This window comes from Salmo salar, chromosome 09 (assembly GCF_965601325.2).
Source record: "Salmo salar chromosome 09, fSalSal1, whole genome shotgun sequence".
NCBI classification, from domain to species: domain Eukaryota; kingdom Metazoa; phylum Chordata; class Actinopteri; order Salmoniformes; family Salmonidae; genus Salmo; species Salmo salar.
The window spans coordinates 3932956-3960440 of record NC_138299.1 but is presented as its reverse complement, the minus strand read 5'-3'; the positions used below and the strand labels follow the sequence as shown (position 1 = coordinate 3960440).

Here is a 27485-nt window from a genome sequence, read left to right as displayed (position 1 = left end):
TTATACATTAGGTCTTTGTATTTTGACCAACAAAGTAACAACCAGTGTAAAAATAATTTATTAGCATTTTACATAGAATAAATGTCCCCAGTTGTACAGCATAATTATGAAACTAAAAAACCTAAGGTTGAATAAATAAGCTTTCACTACAATTACCCATATCTTCATACCAAATGTAGCTATGTATTTTCTAGAACAGAATTCCCTCAAACCTATACATGATTTTACTTGTGTACAACTTGAACTTCCTGAGGTTTGAAATAGCCCATGTACCATTGATCACTAAAAGCATATATCAAACTTCACAGTAATTCTGTGCTGCCCAATAGGTTGCAAGCACAGTTAGTGTAAAGGGCACAGAGATCAAAGTCTTTCCCAATGAACAGAAAATACAATTTCCCAAAATAAATATGCAGTACCTTAGCATAATCAATGTCCCAAATTTTCTGCCCTACATTAAGATATCAATGTTACCAAATGGTCTTTGTAGTACGTGTGTCACTTGCCTTCGCATATCTCACATGTGGACCAGTCTGCAAACCTTAAATTGCAATTAACATATGTAAATATTAACTAAACCCTCTTAACACATACATTTATGAATCAAAAAACAGAAAAATATCTATAAAGCACAGAGAGCACTTTATTGCATGTGCAGAAGTCCCAAATTCCCGAATGGATTGACATTCCTTTGTGGGGAAGCCAGGGACACAATGCCAAATCTCCCCCACGTGAGGTAGCTTTGTGACCAGAGGGACGGTGACTCTGACGGTGGGGAGACGACTTGAACGTTGGGGGATCCTAGGATGTTGAACCAATATGACAATGTCCTGGAACCAATTTCTTCAAGTCAAATCCCAGGGAGGGAGAACAACACTCAATCAAAGAACCGACACTGCATGTAAGTCTCGTCTGATGCGGAGTAGCTAAACTTTGTGTAGAAGGCCACGTTCTTGGGTGCACATTCCAATGTTATTTTATAGCAATCTAGTTTTTTGCTGAGGAGAGTGAGGGTCGACACTAACCTGAAATTGGTGAGAGAAAACAAGAACCGTTAACGAAGAGTTTAACAAAGGACAAGAGCCCGCCTTGTTTTGCGAGACAAGTTGGCTAAAGCTACAACCTCACTGTGAAATGTAACACCCATGTTAACCAAATAGTATTACAGAACAGGGGTTGGAAGAGAGGCAAGAACTACCAATTAAGTCAAACTATATTTTGGTAATTCTTTTCATTAGTTTACTGTTCATATAGTCCCTAAATATTATGCACGTCAGCAGTCAAGTCATCATGATGGGGCAGCAGGTAGCCTCGTGGTTAGAGAGTTGGGCCAGTAACCGAAAGGTTGCTAGATCGAATCCCCGAGCTGACAAGGTAAAAATCTTCGTTCTGCCCCTGAACAAGGCAGTTAACCCACTGTTCCTAGGCCGTCATTGTAAATAAGAATTTGTTCTTAACTAGTTACATTTTTGAAAATGTGGCAAGTAACACTGCTTCTTGTCAATAGGATTTTCAAGAAGCAAACTGACTGCTGACATGCAAATATTGAGACTCAACAGTGGAATTGTTGTTTGTGGATTTTTCCTTTAAGCTCAGTGGAGACTACTCACAGTTTCCCCAGCTGTTTTCCCCGGCACACGTCACTGACAACTACCTCCTCCACCCTTCCTCTCTGTGAATGAGACAAAATGTCAGACATTTAGAAGTCTTCAATGGGCTGAATAACTATGTGACAAACGTGTGGTTTTGAGCAAAATATCCCAGTCATCAATGCAATGTTACATGTGTGTCTGTCACTATTCGGCCCGATAAGATTAGACCAAGTACATCAAACAAAAAGGAGTTGACATAGATCCAGGGAGGGTTTACTGTGTATTGCTTGTTGGTAAATCCTACCTTTGCACAGGAATGAATGAATTTGTGCTCTGTGATCAATGTGGCCGTGGCAACAATCTGTCCCAGGTTTGTGTCCTCCACCACGATGACATAGTAGTCCCCAGTCTTTTTCATGTGCTCAAATTTCTCTATGAGAGAACATACAGGATCATTTTGGGTAGTGTGTGCATCTATATCTGATGGACAGGATATCATATGGCAAAAGGCTTATTGAGGACCTTTTTACTGAAGAATGTGCGTTTTCTATGATTGTGTATTGATGTGTATACAAGGCTCATCTGTAAAAGAGACCTTGGTCTCGGCCTGACTCCGTCAAAATAAATGTTAAATAAAATAGTTCTTAGCAGTAAATGCTAGTAAGGCTCTTCAGCATATACATTTTTTTAAATGTTTGTTTTAGGATTTACATACCATGCCGTTGATAAATCTGAATGTACATTCACTTTACAACATGTCAAAATCAACCAGTCAATGTGTATTGCCATACCTAGGCTTCGATTGGAACTTACTAATAAACTGCTCTGGCGTAACATCTCCTACAGTTGTGAGTTGGGATAACACCTTGTAGAATCCTGTGTAGAAAAAACAACATTGGAACTATTAGGAAACTTACATTCAACATTTTATTTTAGACAAAGAATAGAATGCACGACTGTTGAACCAGACAGGTCAGTCTCTTATTGTGAAAACACTGACTTTCAGGAATGCCACTATTGTAAGGGACAAGTTAGTCAGTCTCTTATTGTTGTTCAGCTAAGTCAGTCTTATTATTTGGAATATGTCAGTCAGGGTCGTGCTCATAAGGGAACACTGTAGCAAAAGGTTTTGCAACGGAAAACTCAAATGACCGTTCCTGCTTCAGTCCGTTTTCTTCCGGTTGGTGCCGAATGCACACAACCCAGATAAAGCAGTGTGTTGTAGTGGCCCTTCCTTCCTTACCCCTGTTGAAGTCGGCTGTGCAGAGGGGCCTGAGGACCAGACCTTCCCCAGGCTGGGAGGGGGAGATTGGGGGAGAGAAGGACACGGTCTTGCTACTCCAGTCCAGCTCCTGGAGGAGAGCTGGCTCGAATAGTGGCGTCTCATCCAGCAGCATCCCACAGGCTCTGCACACACACACACACAGTTTAATGTTAGCAAAACTGTGACCTAAAGGTGTGGGAATAAAATGTATGTACTAATCAAATACTAACTGTATATAGTGTGTAAATCCTTTCTCCAAGATTAGCTTAATATGTTTACTTTTGAAGTGACGAATTCAGTTCTGATGTACAGACAGTGGACTTTGACCGAGCAAATACGGTATAAAATAGTAATGAGGATCAAAATGAGTCTAAATTTGGGTTGAAAGACACTCAGGGCAGTTTCCAAAATGGTAGACAATGTCAGTGAGTGACTAACATTCAACTTGAGGAAATTGTATGAATCATTTCATGACACCATTCTCTCCTCTTGGCTTTGTCAGGTGAAATAACTCCTTATCTCCCATGTTCCATTTGCTGGGATTGAATTACAACTGTATTGTGTTCAGGATATGTCCTCCTATCCAGGACGTGTAACAGGAGTTGGACCTACCCCACTATGTGGACACACTTGGGTGCAGCCATAGAACAAGAATTTAGGCCTACCGTCCACCTTTTGCCAAGTAAGGGAACTGACTGATGGTGGTCAAAGTCAATTGTCTTGCCTAGAATTGTTTCATAAACAGCAAAGGACTGGTCTAGTTATGGAAGTGTTTATATCTTTCCCTTGATGAATCTAGAAGAGTAAGGTTAGTTCAATGCTAGCAGTCTGTGGTAAAACGTACTTAAGTAGAAATACTTTAAAGTACTACTTAAGTCGTATCTGCACTTCACTATTTATATTTTTTACTTCACTACATTCGTAAAGAAAATAATTGACTTCGTACTCCATCTATTTTTCCTGACACCCAAAAGTACTCGTTACATTTTGAATGCTTAGCAGGACAGGAAAATGGTCCAATGCAAGCACTTATCAAGAGAACATCCCTGGCCATCCCTACTGCCTCTGACCTGGTGGACTCACAAAGCACAAATACTTCATTTGTAAATGATGTCTGAGTGTTGATGTGTGCCCCTGGCAATCTGTAAATAAAACAAGAAAATGGTGTCCTCTGGTTTTCTTAACATATGGGATTTGAAATGATTTCTACTTTTACTTTTGATACTTATGTATATTTAAAACCAAATATTTTACTTTTACTCAAGTAGTACTTTACTGGGTGACTTTCACTTTTACTTCGAGTCATTTTCTATTAAAAGGTATCTATACTTTTACTCAAGTATGACCATTGGGTACTTTTTACACCACTGCTAGCAGTCATAAAATGTTCACTATTATTTATTTAAACTTATGCCATAAGTTTCCATAGTACCACAATCTTTTTCCTGACAAATGTTTTCCCTGACAAGCTAACGTTACAACTAGCTAGTGAGAGTAACTACCTTTCCGTTTTCTGACACTTGCTAACATGCCATCTCTTGCTAACATGTTTATTATAGCTAGGTAGTTAGCTAACCCTAAATTAATTAATCTGAGATCTACTGGCTAGCTAACGTTAGCTACACTTCACAACATTGCTCTTCAGCTATGCTAATGTAGCTAGCTAAATCAAGAAAATATGTCAATGTACTTACGGTGACATCAATGTAAGGACACGTACAGATGAATAAATATCGGAATGAGATGAATGAATACTTGATCGATCTCCTTTTTCGAGTGTATCACTAGTTTACGTCACTGATCGAAACAGAATATTTTTTTCTTCCTCCTTCTTCTGATATCACTCCTATATGACGTGGCAGAGATGCTAGAGCCAGAGACGGAAGAGGAAGTGAGACATCCCACTCCGATTTTTTCTGTTTCATTGGAAGTCAATGAACTAAGTAGACCAGACCAAGAGCCGTATGCAGCGCTTTCAGAACATATTCATGCCTCTTGACTTATTCCACCTTTTGGTTGTGTTACAGCCTGAATTCAAAATTGATTAAATAGCGTATTTTTCCTCTCTCTCACCCTTCTACACACAATAACCAAGTAAAAACATGTTTTTAGAAAACTTTGCAAATGTATTGAAAAGGAAATAGCTAATTTACATAAGTATTGATACCCATGAGTCAGTAATTTGTAGAAGCAACTTTGGCAGCGACTACAGGCGTGAGTCTTTTTGGGTATGTCTCTAAGAGTTTTCCACACCTGGATTGTGCAACATTTGCCCATTATTATTTTCTAAATTCTTCAAGCGCTGTCAAATTCGTTGTTGATCATAGCTTGACACCATATTCAGGTCTTGCCATACATTTTCAAGTAGATTTAAGTCAACACTAACTTGGCCACTCAAGAACATTCAACGTCTTCTTCGTAAGCAACTCCAGTGCAGATTTGACTTGTGTTTTAGTTTATTGTCCTGCTGGAAGGTGAATTAATCTCCCAATGTCTAGAGGAAAGTAGACAACCAGGTTTTCCTCTAAGATATTGCCTGTGCTTAGCTCCATTCAGTTTATCCTGAAAAACTCCCCAGTCCTTAACGTTTACAAGTATACCCATAACATTATGCAGCCACCACTATGCTTGAAAATATGGAGTGGTACTCAGTAATGTGTTGTATTGGATTTGTCCCAAACATAACACTTTGTATTCAGGACAAAAAGTGAATTGTTTTGCAACATTTTTTGCAGTATTACTTTAGTGCCTTGTTGCAAGCAGGATGCATTTTTTTGAATATTTTGTATTATGTACAGGCTTCCTTCTTTTCACTCCGTCAATTAGTTTAGCATTGTGGAGTAACTACTATAATGTTATTGATCCATCCTCAGTTTTTTCCTATCACAGCCATTAAATTCTGTAACTGTTTTAATGTCAACATTGGCCTCATGGTGAAAACCCTGAGCGTTTCCTTCCTCTCCAGCAACTGAGTTAGGAAAGACACCTGTATCTTTGTATTGACTGGGTGTATTGATACACAATCCAAACTGAAATTAAGAACTTCACAATGCTCAAAGGGATATTCAATGTCTGCTTTTTTTTACCAAAAGGTGCCCGCCCTTCTTTGCGAGGCATTTTAAAACCTCCCTGGTCTTTGTGGGTGAATCTGTGTTTGAAATGCACAGCTCGACTGAGGGACCTTACAGATAATTGTATGTGTGGGGTACAGAGATGACATATTAATTTAAAAATCATGTTAAACACTATTATTCCTTGCAATTTATGTGACTTGTTAAGCAAATCTTTTCCACAACAAAATGTGGAAAAGGTCAAGGGGTGTGAATACTTTCTGAAGTAGTATGGCCAGGTTTCAGAATAGCTGCCATGTTTGCACCGTTATTCTTAACATTTTGGTGATGTAACAATACGAGAGCACCTCCCACAATTCCCCTATGAAATTACTGCTGTAAACGAGCAGAAAAGAGTTGCAAATTTAAGATGTTTTTATTGATTAGCATTTTGGATAATGTGTATCCAAGTCTGTACTATGTTGTGTTGTCAACAAATTGCATATCTGCTTTCACTGGACATCTTCATAGGTTTTGAAGACTACCTGAAATAATCAGCACAACAAAGGGTCAATTATCACTTAGTAATGGCTATGGAGGAGAAAGTGGCACTCTAAATGTTCTGACAGAAACCGCAATGGCCCAACTCTCTATATACAGTGCCTTCAGAAAGTATTCAGACACCTTGACTTTTTCCACATACAGCCTTATTCTAAAATGGATTAAATAAAAACATTTCCTCTGAAATCTACTCACAATACCCCATAATGACAAAGCGAAAACAGGTTCTTAGAAATATTTGCAAAAAAATTAAATAAAACGAAATACCTTATTTACGTAGTAAGTGTTCACACCCTTTGCTATGAGACTCGAAATTGAGCTCAGGTGCATCCTGTTTCCGTTGATCATCCTTGAGATGTTTCTACAACTTGATTGGAGTCCACCTGTGGTAAATTCAATTGATTGGACATGATTTGGAAAGGCACACACACACACACACACACACACACACACACACACACACACACACACACACCGTCTATATAGGGTCCCAAAGTTGACAGTGCATTTCAGAGCAAAGACCAAGTCAATTGTCCGAAGAGCTCCGAGACAGGATTGTGTCGAGGCACAGATCTGGGCAAGGGTGCCAAAAAAAATTCAGCAGTACTGACGGTCCCCAAGAACAAAGTGGCCTCCATCATTCTTAAACGGAAGAAGTTTGAAACCACCCGACCAAACTAGGCAATCGGGGGAGAAGGGCCTTGGTCAGGGAGGTGACCAGGAACCCGATGGTCACTCTGATAGAGTTCTAGAGTTCCTCTGTGGAGATGGGAGAACCTTCCAGAAGGACAAGCATCTCTGCAGCACTCCACCAATCAGGCCTTTATGGTAGAGTGGCCAGACAGAAGCCACTCCTCAGTAAAAAGGCACATTTCAGCCCGCTTGGAGTTTGCCAAAAGGCACCTAAAGACTCTCAGACCATGAGAAACAAGATTCTCTGGTCAAATGAAACCAAGATGGAACTCTTTGGACTGAATGCCAAGCGTCACATCTGGAGGAACTTGGCACCATCCCTACGGTGAAGCATGGTGGTGGCAGCATCATGCTGTGGGGATGTTTTTCAGCGGTAGGGACTGGGAAACTAGCCAGAATTGAAGGAAACATGAACAGAGCAAAGTACAGACAGATACTTGATGAAAACCTGCTCCAGATCGCTCAGGACCTCAGACTGAGCCAAAGGTTCACATTACAACAGGACAATGACCCTAAGCACACAGCAAGACAACACAGGAGTGGCTTCGGGACAAGTCTCTGAATGTCCTTGAGTGGCCCAGCCAGAGCCCAGACTTGAACCTGATCGAACATTTCTGGAGAGACTTAAAAATAGCTTGGCAGCAACGCTCCCCATCCAACCTGACAGAGCTTGAGAGAGTCTGCAGAGAAAAATGGGAGAAACTCCCCAAATACAGGTCTGCCAAGCTTGTAGCGTCATACCCAAGAAGACTCAATGCTGTAATCGCTGCCAAAGGTGCTTCAACAAAGTACTGAGTAAAGGGTCTGTATACTTACACTACCGGTCAAAAGTTTTAGAACACCTACTCATTCAAGTGTATTTCTTTATTTGTACTATTTTCTACATTGTAGAATAATAGTGAAGACATCAAAACTATGAAATAACACATATGGAATCATGTATTAACCAAATACGTGTTAAACAAATCAAAATCTATTTTATATTTGAGATTCTTCAACTAGCCACCCTTTGTCTTGATGACAGCTTTGCGCACACTTGGCATTCTCTCAACCAGCACCACCAACAGTAGGTCTAAATTATGAGGGGAAAATGGAGCAAATTATTAGGGTGAGGCACATGGGCTACTAACAGCTTACTACACAACATACACTAAGTATTACTTTCTTAGCTACAGTGTATATATCTCCCTGGCATATTACAATTTATGCAGCAGTATACAAGACATCTTGTTGTGCTGTGCTCACTTGAACAGGGAGGTGGCGCGGTGGTCCTTCGTGGTAAAATTGATCATCAAATCTTGTCAAAGTCTAGCATTCTCTGGATTTATGGTGCTTTCAAGACAACTAGGAACTCAGGAAAAAAAACAAGGTTGAATCATGACCTCAGTGATCTTCAGGTCAGAGCTCTAGAAAGAGGCCCGAGTTCCCGACTTGGAATTCCGAGTTGGATGACTGTTCAAAACTTATTTTCTCAGTCGGAGCTAGTTTTTTTCCCAAAGTTTCCAGTTGTCTTGAACTCACTGAAGTCGGATTTCCCAGTTCCGAGTTTCCAGTTGTTTCGAACGCGGCAGAAGTCATGCTGGATTGACAGCATGTCCAATGTTGAATGTTTATCCTTTTAAGGTTGGAAAAGAGACCCTGAAACCCTGACTTGGACCATACATCCACTCCACTGTACTGTTGCTATGCTTGCAGTTAGTTAGCCACTGATTCCTTCCAAACCACTCATTGTTGTGTAATGTTTACGTCCAATGGCCGATGAGCACCGATACGTTTTACCTATAATTTCTCTTCATATGACAAGGATTGAAAAGGATTTGCCAGTAGATTGTCGACTTGATTCATAATGATGACTGCTAGGCTAGATTCTGAAAGTATGATGTTGACATGGTCAGTCCAATCAAAGCCACGGTACATATAACGTGATTTGACATCATTTTATCTGTGGTCAATGACCTTGAGCATTCTTGGATGGGCCCTTAAAAAAAAATATATATATATATTATTTAACAATTTCGTAATTACCATCTTGTCTCATCGCTGCCACTCCCCAGCGAGCTCGGGAAACACAAAGGTTGAGTCATGCATCCTCCGAAACATGACCTCGTTTCTTAATACCCACTCGCTTAACCCGGAAGCCAGCTGCACCAATGTGTCGGAGGAAACACTGTTTAACCTCTCTGGGCTAGGTGGGACGCTTGCGTCCCACCTACTCAACAGCCAGTGTAATCCCGTGGCGCGATATTCAAATACCTCAAAAATGCAAAAACTTCAATTTTTCAAACATATGACTATTTTACACCATTTTAAAGACAAGACTCTCGTTAATCTAACCACACTGTCCGATTTCAAAAAGGCTTTACAACGAAAGCAAAACATTAGATTATGTCAGCAGAGTACCCAGCCAGAAATAATCAGACACCCATTTTTCAAGCTAGCATATAATGTCACATAAACCCAAACCACAGCTAAATGCAGCACTAACCTTTGATGATCTTCATCAGATGACAACCCTAGGACATTATGTTATACAATACATGCATGTTTTGTTCAATCAAGTTCATATTTATATAAAAAACCAGCTTTTTACATTAGCATGTGATCTTCAGAACTAGCATACTTCCGGTGAATTTACTAAATTACTCACGATTAACGTTCACAAAATACATAACAATTATTTTAAGAATTATAGATACAGAACTCCTTTATGCAATCGCGGTGTCAGATTTTAAAATAGCTTTTCGGTGAAAGCACATTTTGCAATATTCTGAGTAGATAGCCCGGCCATCACAGCTAGCTAATTTGACACCCACCAAGTTTGGCCCTCACCAAACTCAGATTTACTATAAGAAAAATTGGATTACCTTTGCTGTTCTTCGTCAGAATGCACTCCCAGGACTTCTACTTAAACAACAAATGTTGTTTTGGTTCCAAATAATCCATAGTTATATTGAAATGGCTCCGTTTTGTTCGTGCGTTTAGGTCACAATCCGAAGGGTGACGCGCGAGCGCATTTCGTGACAAAAAATTCCAAATTATTCCATTACCGTACTTAGCCTCTTGGCGTTCCCCCTAGGATAGGGGGCGCTAAAGCGATTTTTGAAAACAATTCGTGCCCATTTTAAACGGCCTCCTACTCAAACTCAGAAGCTAGGATATGCATATAATTAATACTTGTGGATAGAAAACACCCTAAAGTTTCTAAAACTGTTTGAATGGTGTCTGTGAGTATAACAGAACCAGAGAAGATTCCAAACAGGAAGCGCTCTCTCTGACTATTTCTTGGCCTTCTTGATCATCTCTATCCAAAACAGGGGATCTCTGGCATAACGTGACATTTTCTAACGCTCCCATAGGCTCTCAGAAGGCGCCAGAACGTTGAATGATGACTTTGCAGGCCATGGCTGAAAAACAGTAGCGCATTTGGATAGTGGTCGATCTGAGAACAATGAGACTGGGGGCGCGTGCACGAGACGACTCCATGTTTTTATTTTTTCGTCTTTGAACGAAAACAGGGTTTCCCGGTCTGAATATTATCGCTTTTTTACGAGAAAAATCGCATAAAAATTGATTTTAAACAGCGTTTGACATGCTTCGAAGTACGGTAATGGAATATTTTGATTTTTTTTTGGTCACGAAACGCGCCGGGCGCGTCACCCTTCTTTACCCTTCGGATAGTGTCTTGAACGCACGAACAAAACGCCGCTATTTGGATATAACTATGGATTATTTGGAACCAAACCAACATTTGTTATTGAAGTAGAAGTCCTGGGAGTGCATTCTGACGAAGAACAGCAAATGTAATCCAATTTGTCTTATAGTAAATCTGAGTTTGGTGAGTACCACACTTGGTGGGTGTCAAAATAGCTAGCCTGTGATGGCCGGGCTATCTACTCAGAATATTGCAAAATGTGCTTTCACTGAAAAGCTATTTTAAAATCGGACACCGCAATTGCATAAAGGAGTTCTGTATCTATAATTCTTAAAATAATTGTTATGTTTTTTGTGAACGTTTATCGTGAGTAATTTAGTAAATTCACCGGAAGTGTTCGGTGGGAATGCTAGTCACATGCTAGTCACATGCTAATGTAAAAAGCTGTTTTTTGATGTAAATATGAACTTGATTGAACAAAACATGCATGTATTGTATAACATAATGTCCCAGGAGTGTCATCTGATGAAGATCATCAAAGGTTAGTGCTGCATTTAGCTGTGGTTTTGGTTTTTGTGACATTATATGCTAGCTTGAAAAATGGGTGTCTGATTATTTCTGGCTGGGTACTCTGCTGACATAATCTAATGTTTTGCTTTCGTTGTAAAGCCTTTTTGAAATCGGACAGTGTGGTTAGATTAACGAGAGTCTTGTCTTTAAAATGGTGTAAAATATTCATATGTTTGAGAAATTGAAGTAATAGCATTTCTAAGGTATTTGAATATCGCGCCACAGCATTCCACTGGCTGTTGAGTAGGTGGGACGCAAGCGTCCCACCTAGCCCATAGAGGTTAAATAGTACCCTCAAAACACCAGTCTCAACAGTGAAGAGGTGACTCCGGGATGCTGGTATTCTAGGCAGAGTTGCAAAGAAAAAGCCATATCTCAGGCTGGCCAATAAAAATAAAAGATTAACATGGGCAAAAGAATACAGTCACTGGACAGAGGAACTCTCCCTAGAAGGCCAGCATCCCAGAGTCGCCTCTTCACTGTTGACGTTGAGACTGATGTTTTGCGGGTACTATTTAATGAAGCTGCCAGTTGAGGACTTGTGAGGAGTCTGTTTCTCAAACTAGACACTCTAATGTACTTGATCAATTAGCCTTTTAAAATTATAAACTTGAATTAGCTAACACAACGTGCCATTGGAAGACAGGACTGATGGTTGCTGATAATGGGCCTCTGTACGCCTATGTAGAGATTCCATACAAAATCTGCCATTTCCAGCTACAATAGTAATTTACAACATTAATAATGTCTACACTGTATTTCTGACCAATTTTATGTTATTTTAATGGACAAAAAAAAATAAAAAATCTTTAAAAAACAAGGACATTTAAGTGACCCCAAACTTTTGAACGGTAGTGTGTATTTGCATTCAATGTAAAAAAAATTTTTAAAAAATGTATCATTGAGTTAATAAAGCTGCGTACAAACATGGTCTCTTTTTTTGCTTTCTTGAATAAGGCAGCTAAATGCGTTTTTCAGCCTAGCTCAGTGCTTTCTGTGGTGGTGGGACAGCCAGCGGAAAATACGGAGCGTAGGGGTTGGTAATGTTCTCTAGGTGCGCCGTGATTGGCTCAGTGTTCTGTCACTCACGGGGACACTTCGTCACTGCAAAATCTATGGGGAGTTTGGCCGGTGGGGCTTTACTTGGCTTATCGCGCTCTAGCGACTCCTTGTGGCTGTCTGGGTGCCTGCAGGCTGACTGTCAGTTAACCTGTTGGGGATAGGGGGCAGTATTTACACGGCCGGATAAAAAACGTACCCGATTTAATCTGGTTACTACTCCTGCTTACTTTGAAAATGGCTGTGTGATTATTTTTGGTAGGGTACTCTCCTGACAATCTAATGTTTTGCTTTCGCTGTAAAGCCCTTTTAAAAATCGGACAATGTGGTTAGATTAACGAGAGTCGTCTTTAAAATGGTGTAAAATAGTCATATGTTTGAAAAATTGAAGTTTAGCATTTGAGGTATTTGTATTCCGCGCCACGCGATTCCACTGGCTGTTGACAAGCGTCCCACCTTGCCCAGCGAGGTTAAGGTCACAGTTATGAAAACATAGGACACTAAAGAGGCCTTTCTACTGACTCTGAAAAACACCAAAAGAAAGATGCCCAGGGTCCCTGCTCATCTGCGGAACGTGCCTTAGGCATTCTGGAGGCATGAGGACTGCAAATGTGGCCAGGGCAATAAATTGCAATGTCTGTACTGTGAGACGCCTAAGGCAGCGCTACAGGGAGACAGGACGGACAGCTGATCATCCTCCACTGTTCCCCCATGTTTGTTTGTGAGTGATTGTTTGTTTGTAATACGGTCCGTTATTGTGGGCTCTAATTATTGCGTTGTATTTGTGAATATTTGAGTAAATTACGTTTATTACTCATATCTGCTGTCCTGCGCCTGACTCCTCTACACCAGCTACACACAGGCAATATTACAATTTTGAAAGAAAACAAATACAGTTTGTGATCCCAGGTCTTTCTCTCAATATACAGTATGGTCTTACACTAATTTAAAGTCATTGAGGATAGCATGAAAACGTCAGATGGTGTCAAAGCCCATTGTGGTTCTCGTTTGTGAGAGCAAGCAGGACACGACAGGTGTTGTCCGGTACATTCGGCCACCCCAGCTAATAGAGAAGCCCTGCTGAGACATTGAAGCCAATCACAGGTATGACATTCCTGGATTCAAACACAGGCCTATTGAATTCCAGGAAATACATTCTAGGAAGCAAAGGAAATAACATCTTGTTTGTGTGATCGTGTCTGCCATTGGAACTTTGTCACATTCTTAGCTGCACAATAAACTGGTGAACTGTAAAGCAAGTGAAGTGAAGTGCAACGCAAGAGTGAGGAATTCACTGAATGACACCAACCACTCCACAATCAATCTCTTGAACAGAACACTATCCCTAAAAAAATGGTGTATTATTAGACAAGACACTGCTCAAACAATGACTCATCATGCACAGTCATCCTAACCATATGTCAAGAGAATTTTCAATCCCAATGATAATAACTAACAATCAATAAGCTTTGACTAATCCCCAAGGTTTGTAAGACACTGGGTTAATAATAATAATAATAATTAGGCAAAGACTCAGCTTCTGCAAAAGGTTCGTACAGTTTATTCAGAGAACGTTCTGAAGTCCATAATACAGAGACATCCATTTTATAGTTCACTCCTTCCTTACGCACATACATCCACACAAACAGTAGATATCCTACGCACATACATACACACACACGAACAGTAGGTGAGTTGTATCCCTCCCAAGAGTTCTCACCACTGTTTATCACTACCCAGCACTGTCCGTTCCATTCCCCAGAGATTAGAGGAACCTTGAGAAGTACTCCCTGTCCTATCATAAGTCTCTCAGAGTTCGAGTCAAACAGTTTTAATTGTTCTCGGTATTTTCTTGGACACACACACACACACACACACACACACACACACACACACACACACACACACACACACACACACACACACACACACACACACACACACACCACCTCTTCCTCACAGGTCTCTACTGAACCTTATGGGACTTACGTTTAGTACTTTAATTATTCATTATACATGCTACATAAACTAATAATCACTAATAGTCAGGTTTCAGGGTATAATTATTTAATCATTACATTTAAACATATAAATCCCTTATCACCATAGCATTATAATGACTCCTAACAACTAACAGTGCATCATGTCAGTCCGACCATTTATGCCGTAACACTATCGAGAGCATCTTGGTTGCCACAGCAGTGGCTGCAGTTTGGCCCCTGCTGTGACAGAGATAGAGCAAAGAGAGAGAGAGGGATACAGAGAGAGAGGCAGAGAGAGAGAGCTGAGCTAAGATCAATGGAGCCAGAGACTTCCTCTCTGATTCAATTTAGCTCTCAGTGCAATTCACAAGGCAAGGCCAAACACTGCCTATCCCCTACTGCCTCCCTCTCACTCCTTCTCCCCATTGCCTCATGAATGGCAGCCCAGTGATAACGTCGCCACACAGAGTAGTAGTGTATGTGAATTGTGAATGGAAAGGTACGTTAGGGACTGTGGTTAAAACAGACATGCCTGATTCTGCAACATTTTACAGGTTTACTTTACCCACATAATGCATTATGTGGTTATAATGCATTGTAAGAATTTTCACAAGTATACATTATAATGTGATTTTATCATCTCATAGTGATCATGACTAAATAATAGCCAACTAAAGTCTGTTTAAAATTTGCTACAACTAATTATAAGACAGGAGGGAGGTGTTAGACAACTTCAGAAGAGGCAAAAGCTAAAGGCTCATGAAATAAAGCCGCTTATAAATCCCTCCCTCCCTTCCCATTCATCTACTCAGGCACATCAATTATTTATAGAGGTTGTTGTTAATTGTGCTGTTCATCAGAATCAGATTGATTCCACTGTAATATGGGAGCCCCTCTGTCCCTGGTCTGGTCCCTGTGCTGCACTGCTATGATGAACTGTGCCCGCTTAGTGGGCACAGTAATGGGCATACTGGGTTTCCACTTTCCAAACACTTCCTGAGCAAAGCTATTGTATCCTGGTGAGATGAGGAGAAACGGCTGTGTTTTACACGCCTGGCAAATTGCAATAACACTTACGCTGATTCACACTAGTGGAAAGTGGATATGTCATTTAATTATTCTGTTTACCTATTGTTTTATGTATCCAGTAAAAATGTTTAGACATACTATAGTGCCTTTTCAGTCTGGGACCCCCAAGCCATATGATAGAAACATGATGCAGTAACATTCTGCAGTACAATATGTTTATTCCTCTCTTTCTTTCATCTATCAAACACATTTTAATGCATGCTGTCAATTAAAATATAGTTCATGTCCTCATGGTCTCTGGTTCGTGTTACTAGAATCAATCCAAACATTTTGATCAAATTATTATTCATTTTTTTTATGAGACATGGCAGACCTTTTGAGACTGTCGAAGAATCGTGACACAGGCAGCGTATTAAGAACAGAGCGATAGACATTCTCAAATTCCTTGACAGTGACACGACCTAAAAATCGGCATTTTGTCGTGTTCTATTATGTTCATCGCTTCCTGTTTCATTCACAGGGTCTTCCCGCTCTGCCACATCCCCCGTTGTGTTGATCTCCCGTGTCACCTTGATGGAGCTTGTGTATGTGTGTGTGTGCCTGTCTATGTTTCATGATTAACTACTCATGGTGTAATTGTGATAACATACAGGAAGTCAAGTCCTTTTGTTCACCTGACCTACAATACCTCACAATCAAATGCCGACCGTATTACCTCCCAAGAGAATTATTTTAGGTTATAATCACAACCGTGTATATTCCCCCTCAAGCCAATACCACGACGGCACTCAAAGAACTTCACTGGATTTATGCAAACTGCAACCACATATCCTGAGGCCGCATTTATTGTAGTTGGGGATTTTAACAAAGCAAATTTGAGAAAAATGCTACCTAAGTTCTATCAACACATTGACTGTAGTACTCGCGCAGCTAAAACACTCGACCACTGCTACTACAAGGCCCTCCCGTCGGCAAATCTGATCACGACTCTATTTTGCTCCTCCCTTCTTACAGGCCTCAAACAGGAAGTACCTGTGCTAAGGACTATTCAACGCTGGTCTGACCAATCAGAATCCACACTTCAAGATTGTTTTGATCATGCGGACTGGGATATGTTCCGGGTAGCCTCCGAGAATAACATTGACGAATACACCGATACGGCGACTGAGTTTATCAGGAAGTGTGTAGGAGATGTTGTACCCACTGTGACTATTAAAACCTACCCTAACCAGAAACCGTGGATGGATGGCAGCATTCACGCAAAACTGAAAGAGCTTTTAACCATGGCAAGGTGACTGGGAATATGGCCGAATACAAACAGTGTATTTATTCCTTCCTTAAGGCAATCAAACAGGCAAAACGTCAGTATAGAGATTCAATCCAATGGCTCAGACACGAGACGTATGTGGCAAGGTCCACAGACAATCATGGACAACAAAAGGACACCAGCCACGTCGCGGTCACCAACGTCTTGCTTCTGGACAAGCTAAACACATTCTTCGCCGCTTTGAGGATAACACAGTGCCACCGATGTGGCCCTCTACCAACGACTATGGGCTCTCCTTCTCTGTGGCCGACATGAGTAAAACATTTAAGACTGTTAACCCTCGCAAGACTACCAGCCCAGACGGCATCCCTAGCCGCGTCCTCACAGCATGTGCAGACCAGATGGCTGGAGTGTTTACGGACATATTCAATCTTTCCCTATCCCAGTCTGCTGTCCCCACATGCTTCAAGATGTCCACCATTGTTCCTGTTCCTAAGAAAACAAAGGTAACTGAACTAAATGACTATTGCCCCGTAGCACTCACTTCTGTCATCATGATGTGCTTTGAGATACTAGTCAAGGATCATATCACCTCTACCTTACCTGACACCCTAGACACACTTCAATTTGCTTACCGCCCCAATAGATCCACAGACGATGCAATCGCCATCGTACTGCACACTTCCCTATCCCATCTGGACAAGAGGAATACCTATGTAAGAATGCTGTTAATTGACTACAGCTCAGCATTCAACACCGTAGTACTCTCCAAGCTCATCATTAAGCTCGAGGGCCTGGGTCTGAACCCCGCCCTGTGCAACTGGGTCCCGGACTTCCTGACGGGCTGCCCCCAGGTGGTGAAGGTAGGAAACAACATCTCCACCCCACAAGGGTGCGTGCTCAGCGCCCTTCTGTACTCCCTGTTCACCCATGACTGCGTGGCCATGCACGCCTCCAACTCAATCGTCAAGTTTGCAGACGACACAACAGTAGTAGGCTTGATTACCAACAACAACGAGACAGCCTACAGGTAGAAGGTGAGGGCACTCGGAGTGTGGTGTCAGGAAAACAACCTCTCACCCAACGTCAACAAAACAAAGGAGTTGATCGTGGACTTCTGGAATTAGCAGAGGGAGCACCCCCTAATCCACATCAACGGGACCACAGTGGAGAAGGTGGAAAGCTTCAAGTTCCTCGGCGTACACATCACTGACAAACTGAAATGGTCCACCCACAGACCGTGTGGTGAAGACGGTGCAACAGCGCCTCTTCAACCTCAGGAGACTGAAGAAATTTGTCTTGGCACCTAAAACCCTCAAACTTTACAGATGCACAATTGAGAGCATCCGGTCAGGCTGCATCACCACCTGGTACGGCAACTGCACCGCCCGCAACCGCAGGGCTCTCCAGAGGGTGGTGCAGTCTGCCCAACGCATCACAGGGGGCAAACTACCTGCCCTCCAGGACACCTACAGTACCCGATGTCACAGGAAGGCCAAAAAGCTCATCAAGGACAACAACCACCCGAGCCACTGTCTGTTCACCCCACTATTTGTATTTGCCAAGGCAGCAGCTACTCTTCCTGGGGTCCAAACACACCAAAGCACCCACATTACGTATAGAACAAAATATAAAACAGTGAACTGTGTTTGTACTGAATGAGCTAAAGATAAAACAGTACATCACATAACATCCCTACACCACCACATATCCTCAACACAAAATGTTCAATACCACCATACAACAATATCACAATGTGTGCGTATGCATGTGTCTGTACCTTTGTGTGTGCCTCTTCACAGTTCCCGTTGTTCCATGAGGTGTATTTTTAACTGCTTTTTAAATTCTGCTATCATCAAGAAGGCGAGGTCAGTACAGGTGCATTAAAGCTGGGACCGAGAGACTGAAAAACAGCTTCTGTCAAATAGCCATCACTAGCACATTAGAGGCTGCTGCCTATATACATAGACATGAAATCATCATTGGCTACTTTAATAAATGGAACACTAGTCACTTTAATAACGTTTACACATTTGTCATTACTCATCTCATATGTATATACTGTATTCTATTCTACTGTATCTTAGTCTATGCCGCTCTGACATTGCTCATCCATATATTTATATATTCTTAATTCCTTTACTTAGATTTGTGTGCATTGTTCTGAAATTGTTATATTACTGCACTGTTGGAGATACTGTAGAAACACAACCATTTCGCTACACCCACAATAGCATCTGCTGAACACGTGTATGTGACAAATAAAATGTGATTTGATTTGAGTGTACCAGTGTGCTTGTGTGTGTATGCATTCGGCCTGTGCGTGCATGTGTGCGTGTGTGTATAACTGGGGGTGTAGTGTGTGGTTCATGCAACACCGGTAGTGCTGCTACCCCCATACTATTGAGCTGTTTCAATTGATGGGAGTCAGTACAGAGGACTAAAAGTCAAGCCTTTCCTTCAGTGGGAGGGGTGGAGGAGAACAAATATTTCAGAGGAAACGGGTGGTAAAGGTTGTATGGGTGCGGTTAAGGGTGTGCGAGTCTGATGTCGCTATGAATGGTATCAAAATATAATGCTAAAATAAAACCTTTAACTTGACAAATGCCAGGCATCCTCATGATTGAATGAACTGCTGTGAAAAGACTACCAGGGAATAGCATCATATACACAACAGACTTCCTGAAATGGGACAAAAAGGATACGTGTCATGGCCATATAAGGAGGACACATGAGAGGGAAGGAGAGGAGTCATCCTAGTAGTTCATCAATCGTCACTGATCATTTGACTCAGTAACCAACTACTAACTGGTTTGATTACTCATTTGCTCGGTTGGTAGTCGACTGAAATCTACGCCCCCAGTGCGTAATTTATTGAACATTTTTTACTACTTGAAGAGATGTAGTACTCTATGTGGACTTCATAACGACGCTCATCAAATATTAACCTGCTGTTTCATAGCAGGTGTCACACACACACACACACACACACACACACACACACACACACACACACACACACACACACACACACACACACACACACACACACACACACACACACACACACACACACACACACACACACACACACACACACACACACACACACACACACACACACACACACACACACACACACACACACACACACACACACACACACACACACACACACACACACACACCCCAGTATTTTGGATACGCAATGGTTCCACTTTAATGAATAATACATACAGTACAATATGTCATCCTCTGCTTAATAGGCAGGACCTCTTGTTGAACATGGACATGACATCACCTCATTAATGACAACAAAGGAGGGGCACTTATTGTATTAGTCCCGTTTAACCCTTTAAGTCCAGCAGGATGTCCAGCCTTCAAATGCTTCTTCGATATCTTATACCACAAGTTTCGTAGAATAACAATGGGAAAACTGGGAATGTCATATGGATCACATGCACAGACCTACGTTCAAATACTATTAATCTTTCAAATACTTGCAAACGCTAAAATACTCAAATCTGAGTGTTTGCTTTAGCCTTCCTGGAGTGCCAGATGGGCAGTGTTTGCCGTTTTGAGACTTTTGTATTGGTTCCATTGCAACAGGCAAGCTTAATCAAGCACAGATAAGGTATTTGAAATGTTTTCAGATAGTATATGAACCCAAGTCTGTGTAGTATCAGAGGTTTCTATGTCAAAATGAGTTGTTTTCTAACTTGGAGCCAGTCGAAGATCGCCTGGAAGCAGACAAACCTGTCGGAAGACTCTTATTGATTGTTCAATCAATAAATCAAGTGCTCGACGCAATCTAAAAGCCGGGCCGTTTCCTGTCTAACTAGGTTGAAAGGATAAACAGACAGAGGCTATCATTGTTGCCTAATTATCTCGAGGATGTCGTTAATGTGTGGGTGGGCTTACCATCAGGTGGCATTGAGAACAATATAGGCCTACAGTAATTTCTTTAAAGATAATTATTGATATTTTTTATATTTAACTAGGCAAGTCAGTTAAGAACAAATTCGTATTTACAATGACGGCCTACACCGGCCGAACCCGGACGACGCTGGGCCAATTGTGTGCCGCCCTATAATGAATGAGTGTCAGTTTATTTAAATGATCATTAAAGCGATTCTAAGATCCCAGATTGGACCTTTAAATATAATGGTCTACATAGGCCTAATGCACACAGGCTCTGCTTTCTGAAATAAATGGGCTAGATTGATCAAATTCAAGGCAAAATTCAATCCCTTAAAAATATCATCAGAGGTGTCGGGTAGGAAATATAGGACTATCAAGTAAAATAATAGCATATTGGTTGTGCGTCTTTACACGTATGCGCTGTAGTCTATTACATGCCTACTATATGCTACTGAGTAGAAGATGCAACTTTCTCACTCTCACAACCATCCCCGACAAATGAGGAAACGATCAAATCCCAAGAGGATTTGTCTATAAAGAGAGTGGAACTAGTCTACGCAGGAGATGGGGTCTGGACAGAAGACTGAATGTAAATGGCAAGATTACAATAGAATTTGGCAACATGGACATGGAGAATACGTTGTCTCTCTAAAACGGTTTTTAAAAGGTAAGACCATCTCTAGACAAAAGTAATCAAAAGTTAAATGATTTGTAAGATTTACAAATAAAACAAGGTGTAGGCTACTCAATGTTATTTTAAACAATATAAAACGAGGTTTTCATTTCTTTTTTTGTGGCTATAGGCTAACTCTTTTCAGAGAAAATAACTTTATACATTGCACAACTGTATAGTAAGTGTAATTTTTTTATCATTGATTTGATATAAATCTGTGGGGCACTCTCAAACAAAATGACTTGTCTTGACTCTGAAATTACACTGCCTTTGTCTGGTCCTCTCCTTATATATTCTAGGGCAGTGGTCACCAACCTTTTCTGAGTCAAGATCACTTTCGCAGTCAAAAAGCAGGCTGAGTTCTACTGCTCAGATTTATTTTTACACATTAACCTGACATAAACAGTTTTGTAGGAATGAGGTTTGGGCAGTTGGCCTAACACATCATCACAACATATTGGCTATATGATTGGCCTGCCAATATTGTTAATCAGACCATATTATATTTAAAAACTCGAGCTTTGATAACAAAATTGATCAGTTGGTTTAGCACTTGTGAGGCACTGTAGAGCATGAATTGAAATAATTAGCTTTTTTATTTTACTGGACTGATGGTACCTGCATCTGATGTTCAACGAGGTCAAATCATGACGTCAGTGATCTTCAGGTCGAAAAGTCGGAGCTCTAGAAAGATGCCCGAGTTTCCGACTTGGAATTGATGACTGTTGGATGATTGTTCAAAACGATTTTTCCCAACCGCCTCTCACCGACCCTGCTCTCTCCTTCCTTTCCTCCGGTGAGACTGACCAGAAAGAGGTGGCACCGTCTTCCACCTGATCGCGAAACTCGAGTCACACCGCATCTGCGTCATGCACAAATTCATGTTGTTCCTATGACCAGAGAAAGTTAAATATTCCTTGATATTAAAATCGACACGACGAGCTGCTAAAAATAATAAAACGCAGGGCTATCGATACTTGGCTACTCATTCACTGCGGTTGCAGGCCGAGCGAAAGTACGGAAAAGCTAGTTTTATAAGTGTTGAATAAAAACAGTGACAGTGCTGAATATAAACTTAAACATGAACTCACTCATAAAAACAGCAGGTCTTTGCTGTATTCGTTGACAGTCTCTCTGTGCTCATGGTTTTAAAAGTTATTAAATCTTACGTAGGGTAGTAGCCTACTTGGCTATGGCCAGGGTCATGGAAGCTTTGTAGCCACTAGCCACGGTGATTTGAGCTATCCGATTGGGCAGCGAGGTAGATGCACTCGATTTAGTCACAGAATTGCCGGGTAGGCAGAGTTTGTCTCGAGGGAACACTTCGCTTACCCAGGACTTTTGAATCAAGTGCACCTACTGGTATAAGCTCAACACGATGTTAATAAAGGAGAGCATGCCTTTATCATTCGTTGGCTTTTCTACAGAAATATTTGGTGATCGACTTGGAATGCCTTGAAGATCGACCGGTTTGCGACCACTGTGCTAGGGCATACTTAGGTAAAAGGCAAGAAATCTGTAGCAATAGTATGTCTTCCCAAACTGATTATTAAAAAAATAATATATATATATCGTATTTCAGTATATAGAAGTATGTCTGATTAATATACTTCAGTATATTTAAATGATCAAAATTGGAACAATTTCAAATACATTTAATGTCAACTTTAATAGTGTTTTATTAGCATTTAAGTATATTAAATACATTTACAATGCTCTAAATTGGGACACTTTTTTTCTTCAATCAATCAAATGTATTTATAAAGCCCTTTTTACATCAGCAGATGTCACAAAGTGCTTATACAGAAAGCCAGCCTAAAACCTCAAACAGCAAGCAATGCAGATGTAGAAGCATTGTGGCTAGGAAAAACTGCCGAGAAAGGCAGGAAGGAACCTAGGAAGGAACCTAGGAAGGAACCTAGGAAGGAACCTAGGAAGGAACCTAGGAAGGAACCTAGGAAGGAACCTAGGAAGGAAGGAACCTAGGAAGGAAGGAACCTAGGAAGGAAGGAACCTAGGAAGGAAGGAACCTAGGAAGGAACCTAGGAAGGAACCTAGGAAGGAACCTAGGAAGGAACCTAGGAAGGAAGGAAGGAACCTAGGAAGGAAGGAAGGAACCTAGGAAGGAAGGAAGGAACCTAGGAAGGAAGGAACCAGGCTCTAAGGGATGGCCAGTCTTCTTCTGTTGTCCGGGGTGGAGATTATAAGAGTACCTGGCCATTAAGGCCAGATTGTTCTTCAAGATGTTCAAATGTTTATAGATGACCAGCAGGGTCAAACAATAATCACAGTGGTTGTAAAGGGTCCAACAGGTCCACATCTCAGGAGTAAATGTCAGTTGGCTTTTCATAGCCGAGCATTCAGACAAAGATTTTTATAACTAAACCAAGATAGACCACAGCTTGTCGGTTCAACTGTTTTTATTTTTATTTATTTTTTATTTCACCTTTATTTAACCAGGTAGGCCAGTTGAGAACAAGTTCTCATTTACAACTGTGACGTGGCCAAGATAAAGCAAAGCAGTGCGACACAAACAGAGTTACACATGGGATAAAAAAACGTACAGTCAATAACACAATAGAAAAGTCTATACAGTGTGTGCAAATGTAGTAAGATTAGGGAGGTAAGGCAATAAATAGGCCATAGTGGCAAAATATTACAATTTAGCAATTAAACACTGGAGTGATAGATGTGCATTAGATGAATGTGCAAGTAGAGATACTGGGGTGCAATAGAGCAAAAAATAAATAACAATATGGGGATGAGGTAGTTGGGTGGGCTATTTACAGATGGGCTGTGTACAGGTGCAATGATCGGTAAGCTGCTCTGACAGCTGATGGTTAAAGTTAGTGAAGGAGTTATAAGACTACAGCTTTAGTGATTTTTGCAATTCGTTCCAGTCATTGGCAGCAGATAACTGGAAGGAAAGGCAGCCAAAGGAGGAGTTGGCTTTAGGGATGAGCAGTAAAATATACCTGCTGATGGTTAAAGTTAGTGAAGGAGTTATAAGACTACAGCTTTAGTGATTTTTGCAATTCGTTCCAGTCATTGGCAGCAGATAACTGGAAGGAAAGGCAGCCAAAGGAGGAGTTGGCTTTAGGGATGAGCAGTAAAATATACCTGCTGGAGCGCGTGCTATGGGTGGGTGCTGCTACGGTGACCAGTGAGCTGAGATAAGGAGGGGCTTTACCTAGCAAAGACTTATAGATGACCTGGAGCCAGTGGGTTTGGCGACAAATATGAAGTGAGGGCCAGCCAATGAGAGCATACAGGTCGCAGTGGTGGGTAGTATATGGGGCTTTGGTGACAAAATGGATGGCACTGTGATAGACTACATCCAATTTGCTGAGTAGAGTGTTGGAGACTATTTTGTAAATGACATCACCGAAGTCAAGGATTGGTAGGATGGTCAGTTTTATGAGGGATTGGATTGGAGATGCTTAATGTGAGTCTGGAAGGAGAGTTTACAGCCTAACCAGACACCTAGGTATTTGTAGTTGTCCACATATTCTAAGTCAGAACCGTCCAGAGTAGTGATGCTAGATGGGCGGGCGGGTGCGGGCAGCGATCGGTTGAAGATTTTTCTTTTAGTTTTACTTGCATTTAAGAGCAGTTGGAGGCCACGGAAGGAGTGTTGTATAGCATTGAAGCTCGTCTGGAGGTTTGTTAACACAATGTCCAAAGAAGGAGCAGAAGTATACAGAATGGTGTCGTCTGCGTAGAGGTGGATCAAGGAATCACCAGCAGCAAGAGCGACATCATTGATGTATACAGAGAAAAGAGTCGGCCTGAGAATTGAACCCTGTGGCACCCCCATAGGTCTCTATGGGGGTGCCATAGGTCCGGACAACAGGCCAGAGGTCCGGACAACAGGCCCTCCGAATTGACACACTGAACTCTATCTGAGAAGTAGTTGGTGAACCAGGCGAGGCAGTCATTTGAGAAACCAAGGCTGTTGATTTTGCCGATAAGAATGCGGTGAATGACAGTATCAAAAGCCTTGCCTAGGTCGATGAAGACGGCTGCACAGTATTGTCTTTCATCGATGGCGGTTATGATATCGTTTAGGATCTTGAGCGTGGCTGAGGTGCACCCATGACCAGCTCTGAAACCAGATTGCATAGCGGAGAAGGTATGGTGGGATTCGAAATAGTCGGTGATCTGTTTGTTAACTTGCCTTGCGAAGACTTTAGAAATGCAGGGTAGGATAGATTTAGGTCTGTAACAGTTTGGGTCTAGAGTGTCTCCCCCTTTGAAGAGGGGGATGACCGCAGCAGCTTTCCAATCTTTGGGGATCTCAGACGATATGAAAGAGAGGTTGAACAGGCTAGTAATAGGGGTCGCAACAATTGCGGCCGACAATTTTAGAAAGAGAGGGTCCAGATTGTTTAGCCCGGCTGATTTGTAAGGGTCCAGATTTTGCAGCTCTTTCAGAAGATCAGCTATCTGGATTTGGGAACAAAAAATGTGAACAAATGAGTCATAGTGGGCAAAAGGATGGCCCTCAAGTGGCACAGCGGTCTAAGGCACTGCATCTCAGTGTTAGAGTCCTTACTACAGACCCTGGTTCAATCCTGGGCTGTATCACAACCAGCTGTGATTGGGAGTCCCATAGGGCGGAGCACAATTGGCCTAACATTGTCCAGGGTAGGGGAGGGTTTGGCTGGGGTAGGTCGTCATTGTAAAATAAGCCTTTGTTCTTAACTGACTTGCATAGTAAAATAAAATAAAAACGAGCAAGGTGGGCAGAGCCAAGCATGCGCTAAAGATATCCTATTGCCGCGTTCTAGTATATATCTGCATATTTCCGTTAGGGATTGCCTACTCTGTGAAGTGCGCATGTGCAATAACTCAATTGGCCTTTGCACTCCTAAACAGCGCGACTTTGAATTTTTTTTGCAAAAGGTGAAATCTATAAAACTTAGTCCACTCTGTTCATAACAGATTCTAGATTTGGGAACAGAAAACTGTATTTAGATCAAATATTTAATTGACGAGAAAATGTGCAGAATGTTGGCCAAAATCCATCCCGTTCCATCTTCTCCCACTGCCCAGATGCAGAATGTAAGATGCACACCACATATTCTGAGTATAAGATTTCAAAGTCTTTGACTAACCGCAGCACCACATTTTTGATAAACATTGTGGGAGACTGCTATGAACACCAGAAGCTGCTATTTATTTCTGACCAGCAGATGTCCCTAATGTGCATTGTGTTAAAAGCTCAGTGAAATGAACTGTTTTTCTACACAATTTGGTGAAAGCCATAAATGTTTCAGAATGTTTTCCCATCACAAAAGTTTGATGTAGTTGACCAATCAATGTTATTATATTATTAGTATACTAGCATGATCAGTTATATGCTATTTGAATTCGAATTCCTGTATTTTCTTTACAAATAAAGTGTATTTATGTGTTTTACGTATACTTTTACAAATAGACTTCTACTCATTAGCCACATTTTTAATTACTGTGCACTAGCGGTATTTCACACGTTAGTTGTTCACATTACGGTGATAAATTAACGTTTGAATTTGTTTTTAATGTGTATTTAAAAGTACAACATTATTCAGTTGGAAAATGAACATCAACACTTTTGAATGAGCTAAATACGAGGAACAACATCATATCACAGAGTTTATAAACCCAGAGACGCAACATCGTGAGACTTCCGGGAATGCAGGCCAGGGTTTGGGGATTTGAGAAGTCAATGAGAGAAGTGGAAAATTCTTCCTTACTTGTTAATTTTCTCAATCTAAAGGCACAACCTAGATTCGAGCCAATGTCTTAAGTATTTGAACATGTTATTACTCCAACCTCGTGAAAGTGACAAACTGACACGTTTTATTTTAATCAAAAACGACTTTATAATCGAAGGAGTCCCGTTGATTTGACGGCCTGCACAGGCACAGTTCGGCGCGAGACCGTTACACGGAACCCACACCGGCTGCGCGCGAACGCCATCGTGCGTGTGTCCCCCTACACCAAACGCGATCACGACAGGCAGGTTAAAATATCAAAACAAACTCTGAACCAATGACATTAGTTTGGGGACAGGTCGAAAAGCATTAAACATGTATGGCAATTTAGCTAGTTAGCTTGCACTTGCTAGCTAATTTGTCCTGGGATGTAAACATTGAGTTGTTATTTTACCTGAAATGCACAAGGTCCT

General features: G+C 41.3%; 1 protein-coding gene across 5 annotated transcripts; it reads right to left on the bottom strand.

The window, feature by feature from the left end:
* Window positions 1-40: 40 nt before the first annotated feature.
* Window positions 41-27485, bottom strand: gnpnat1 (glucosamine-phosphate N-acetyltransferase 1). 5 transcript variants are annotated; one of them, XM_045723285.2, is made up of 7 exons: window positions 21932-22123; window positions 6735-6850; window positions 2836-2999; window positions 2406-2468; window positions 1897-2024; window positions 1611-1672; window positions 41-1025 (listed from the first exon to the last, which is right to left on the bottom strand). In XM_045723285.2, the coding sequence occupies exons 3-7, from the start codon at window positions 2987-2989 to the stop codon at window positions 878-880; spliced, it is 555 nt and encodes a 184-aa protein (XP_045579241.1). In that variant the 5' UTR covers window positions 2990-2999; window positions 6735-6850; window positions 21932-22123; the 3' UTR covers window positions 41-877.

What these genes read in the sequence shown, in the direction of transcription:
- gnpnat1 (XM_082955461.1), bottom strand. Translation starts at nt 22,457, where the DNA reads ATGAGCACAGAGAGACTGTCAACGAATACAGCAAAGACCTGCTGTTTT. An exon ending in TACGCCAGAGCAGTTTATTA is followed by an intron (nt 2,025 to 2,405) that starts GTAAGTTCCAAT and finishes GTTCTCTCATAG; the next exon opens with AGAAATTTGAGCACATGAAA. An exon ending in TCATTCATTCCTGTGCAAAG is followed by an intron (nt 1,673 to 1,896) that starts GTAGGATTTACC and finishes TCTCATTCACAG; the next exon opens with AGAGGAAGGGTGGAGGAGGT.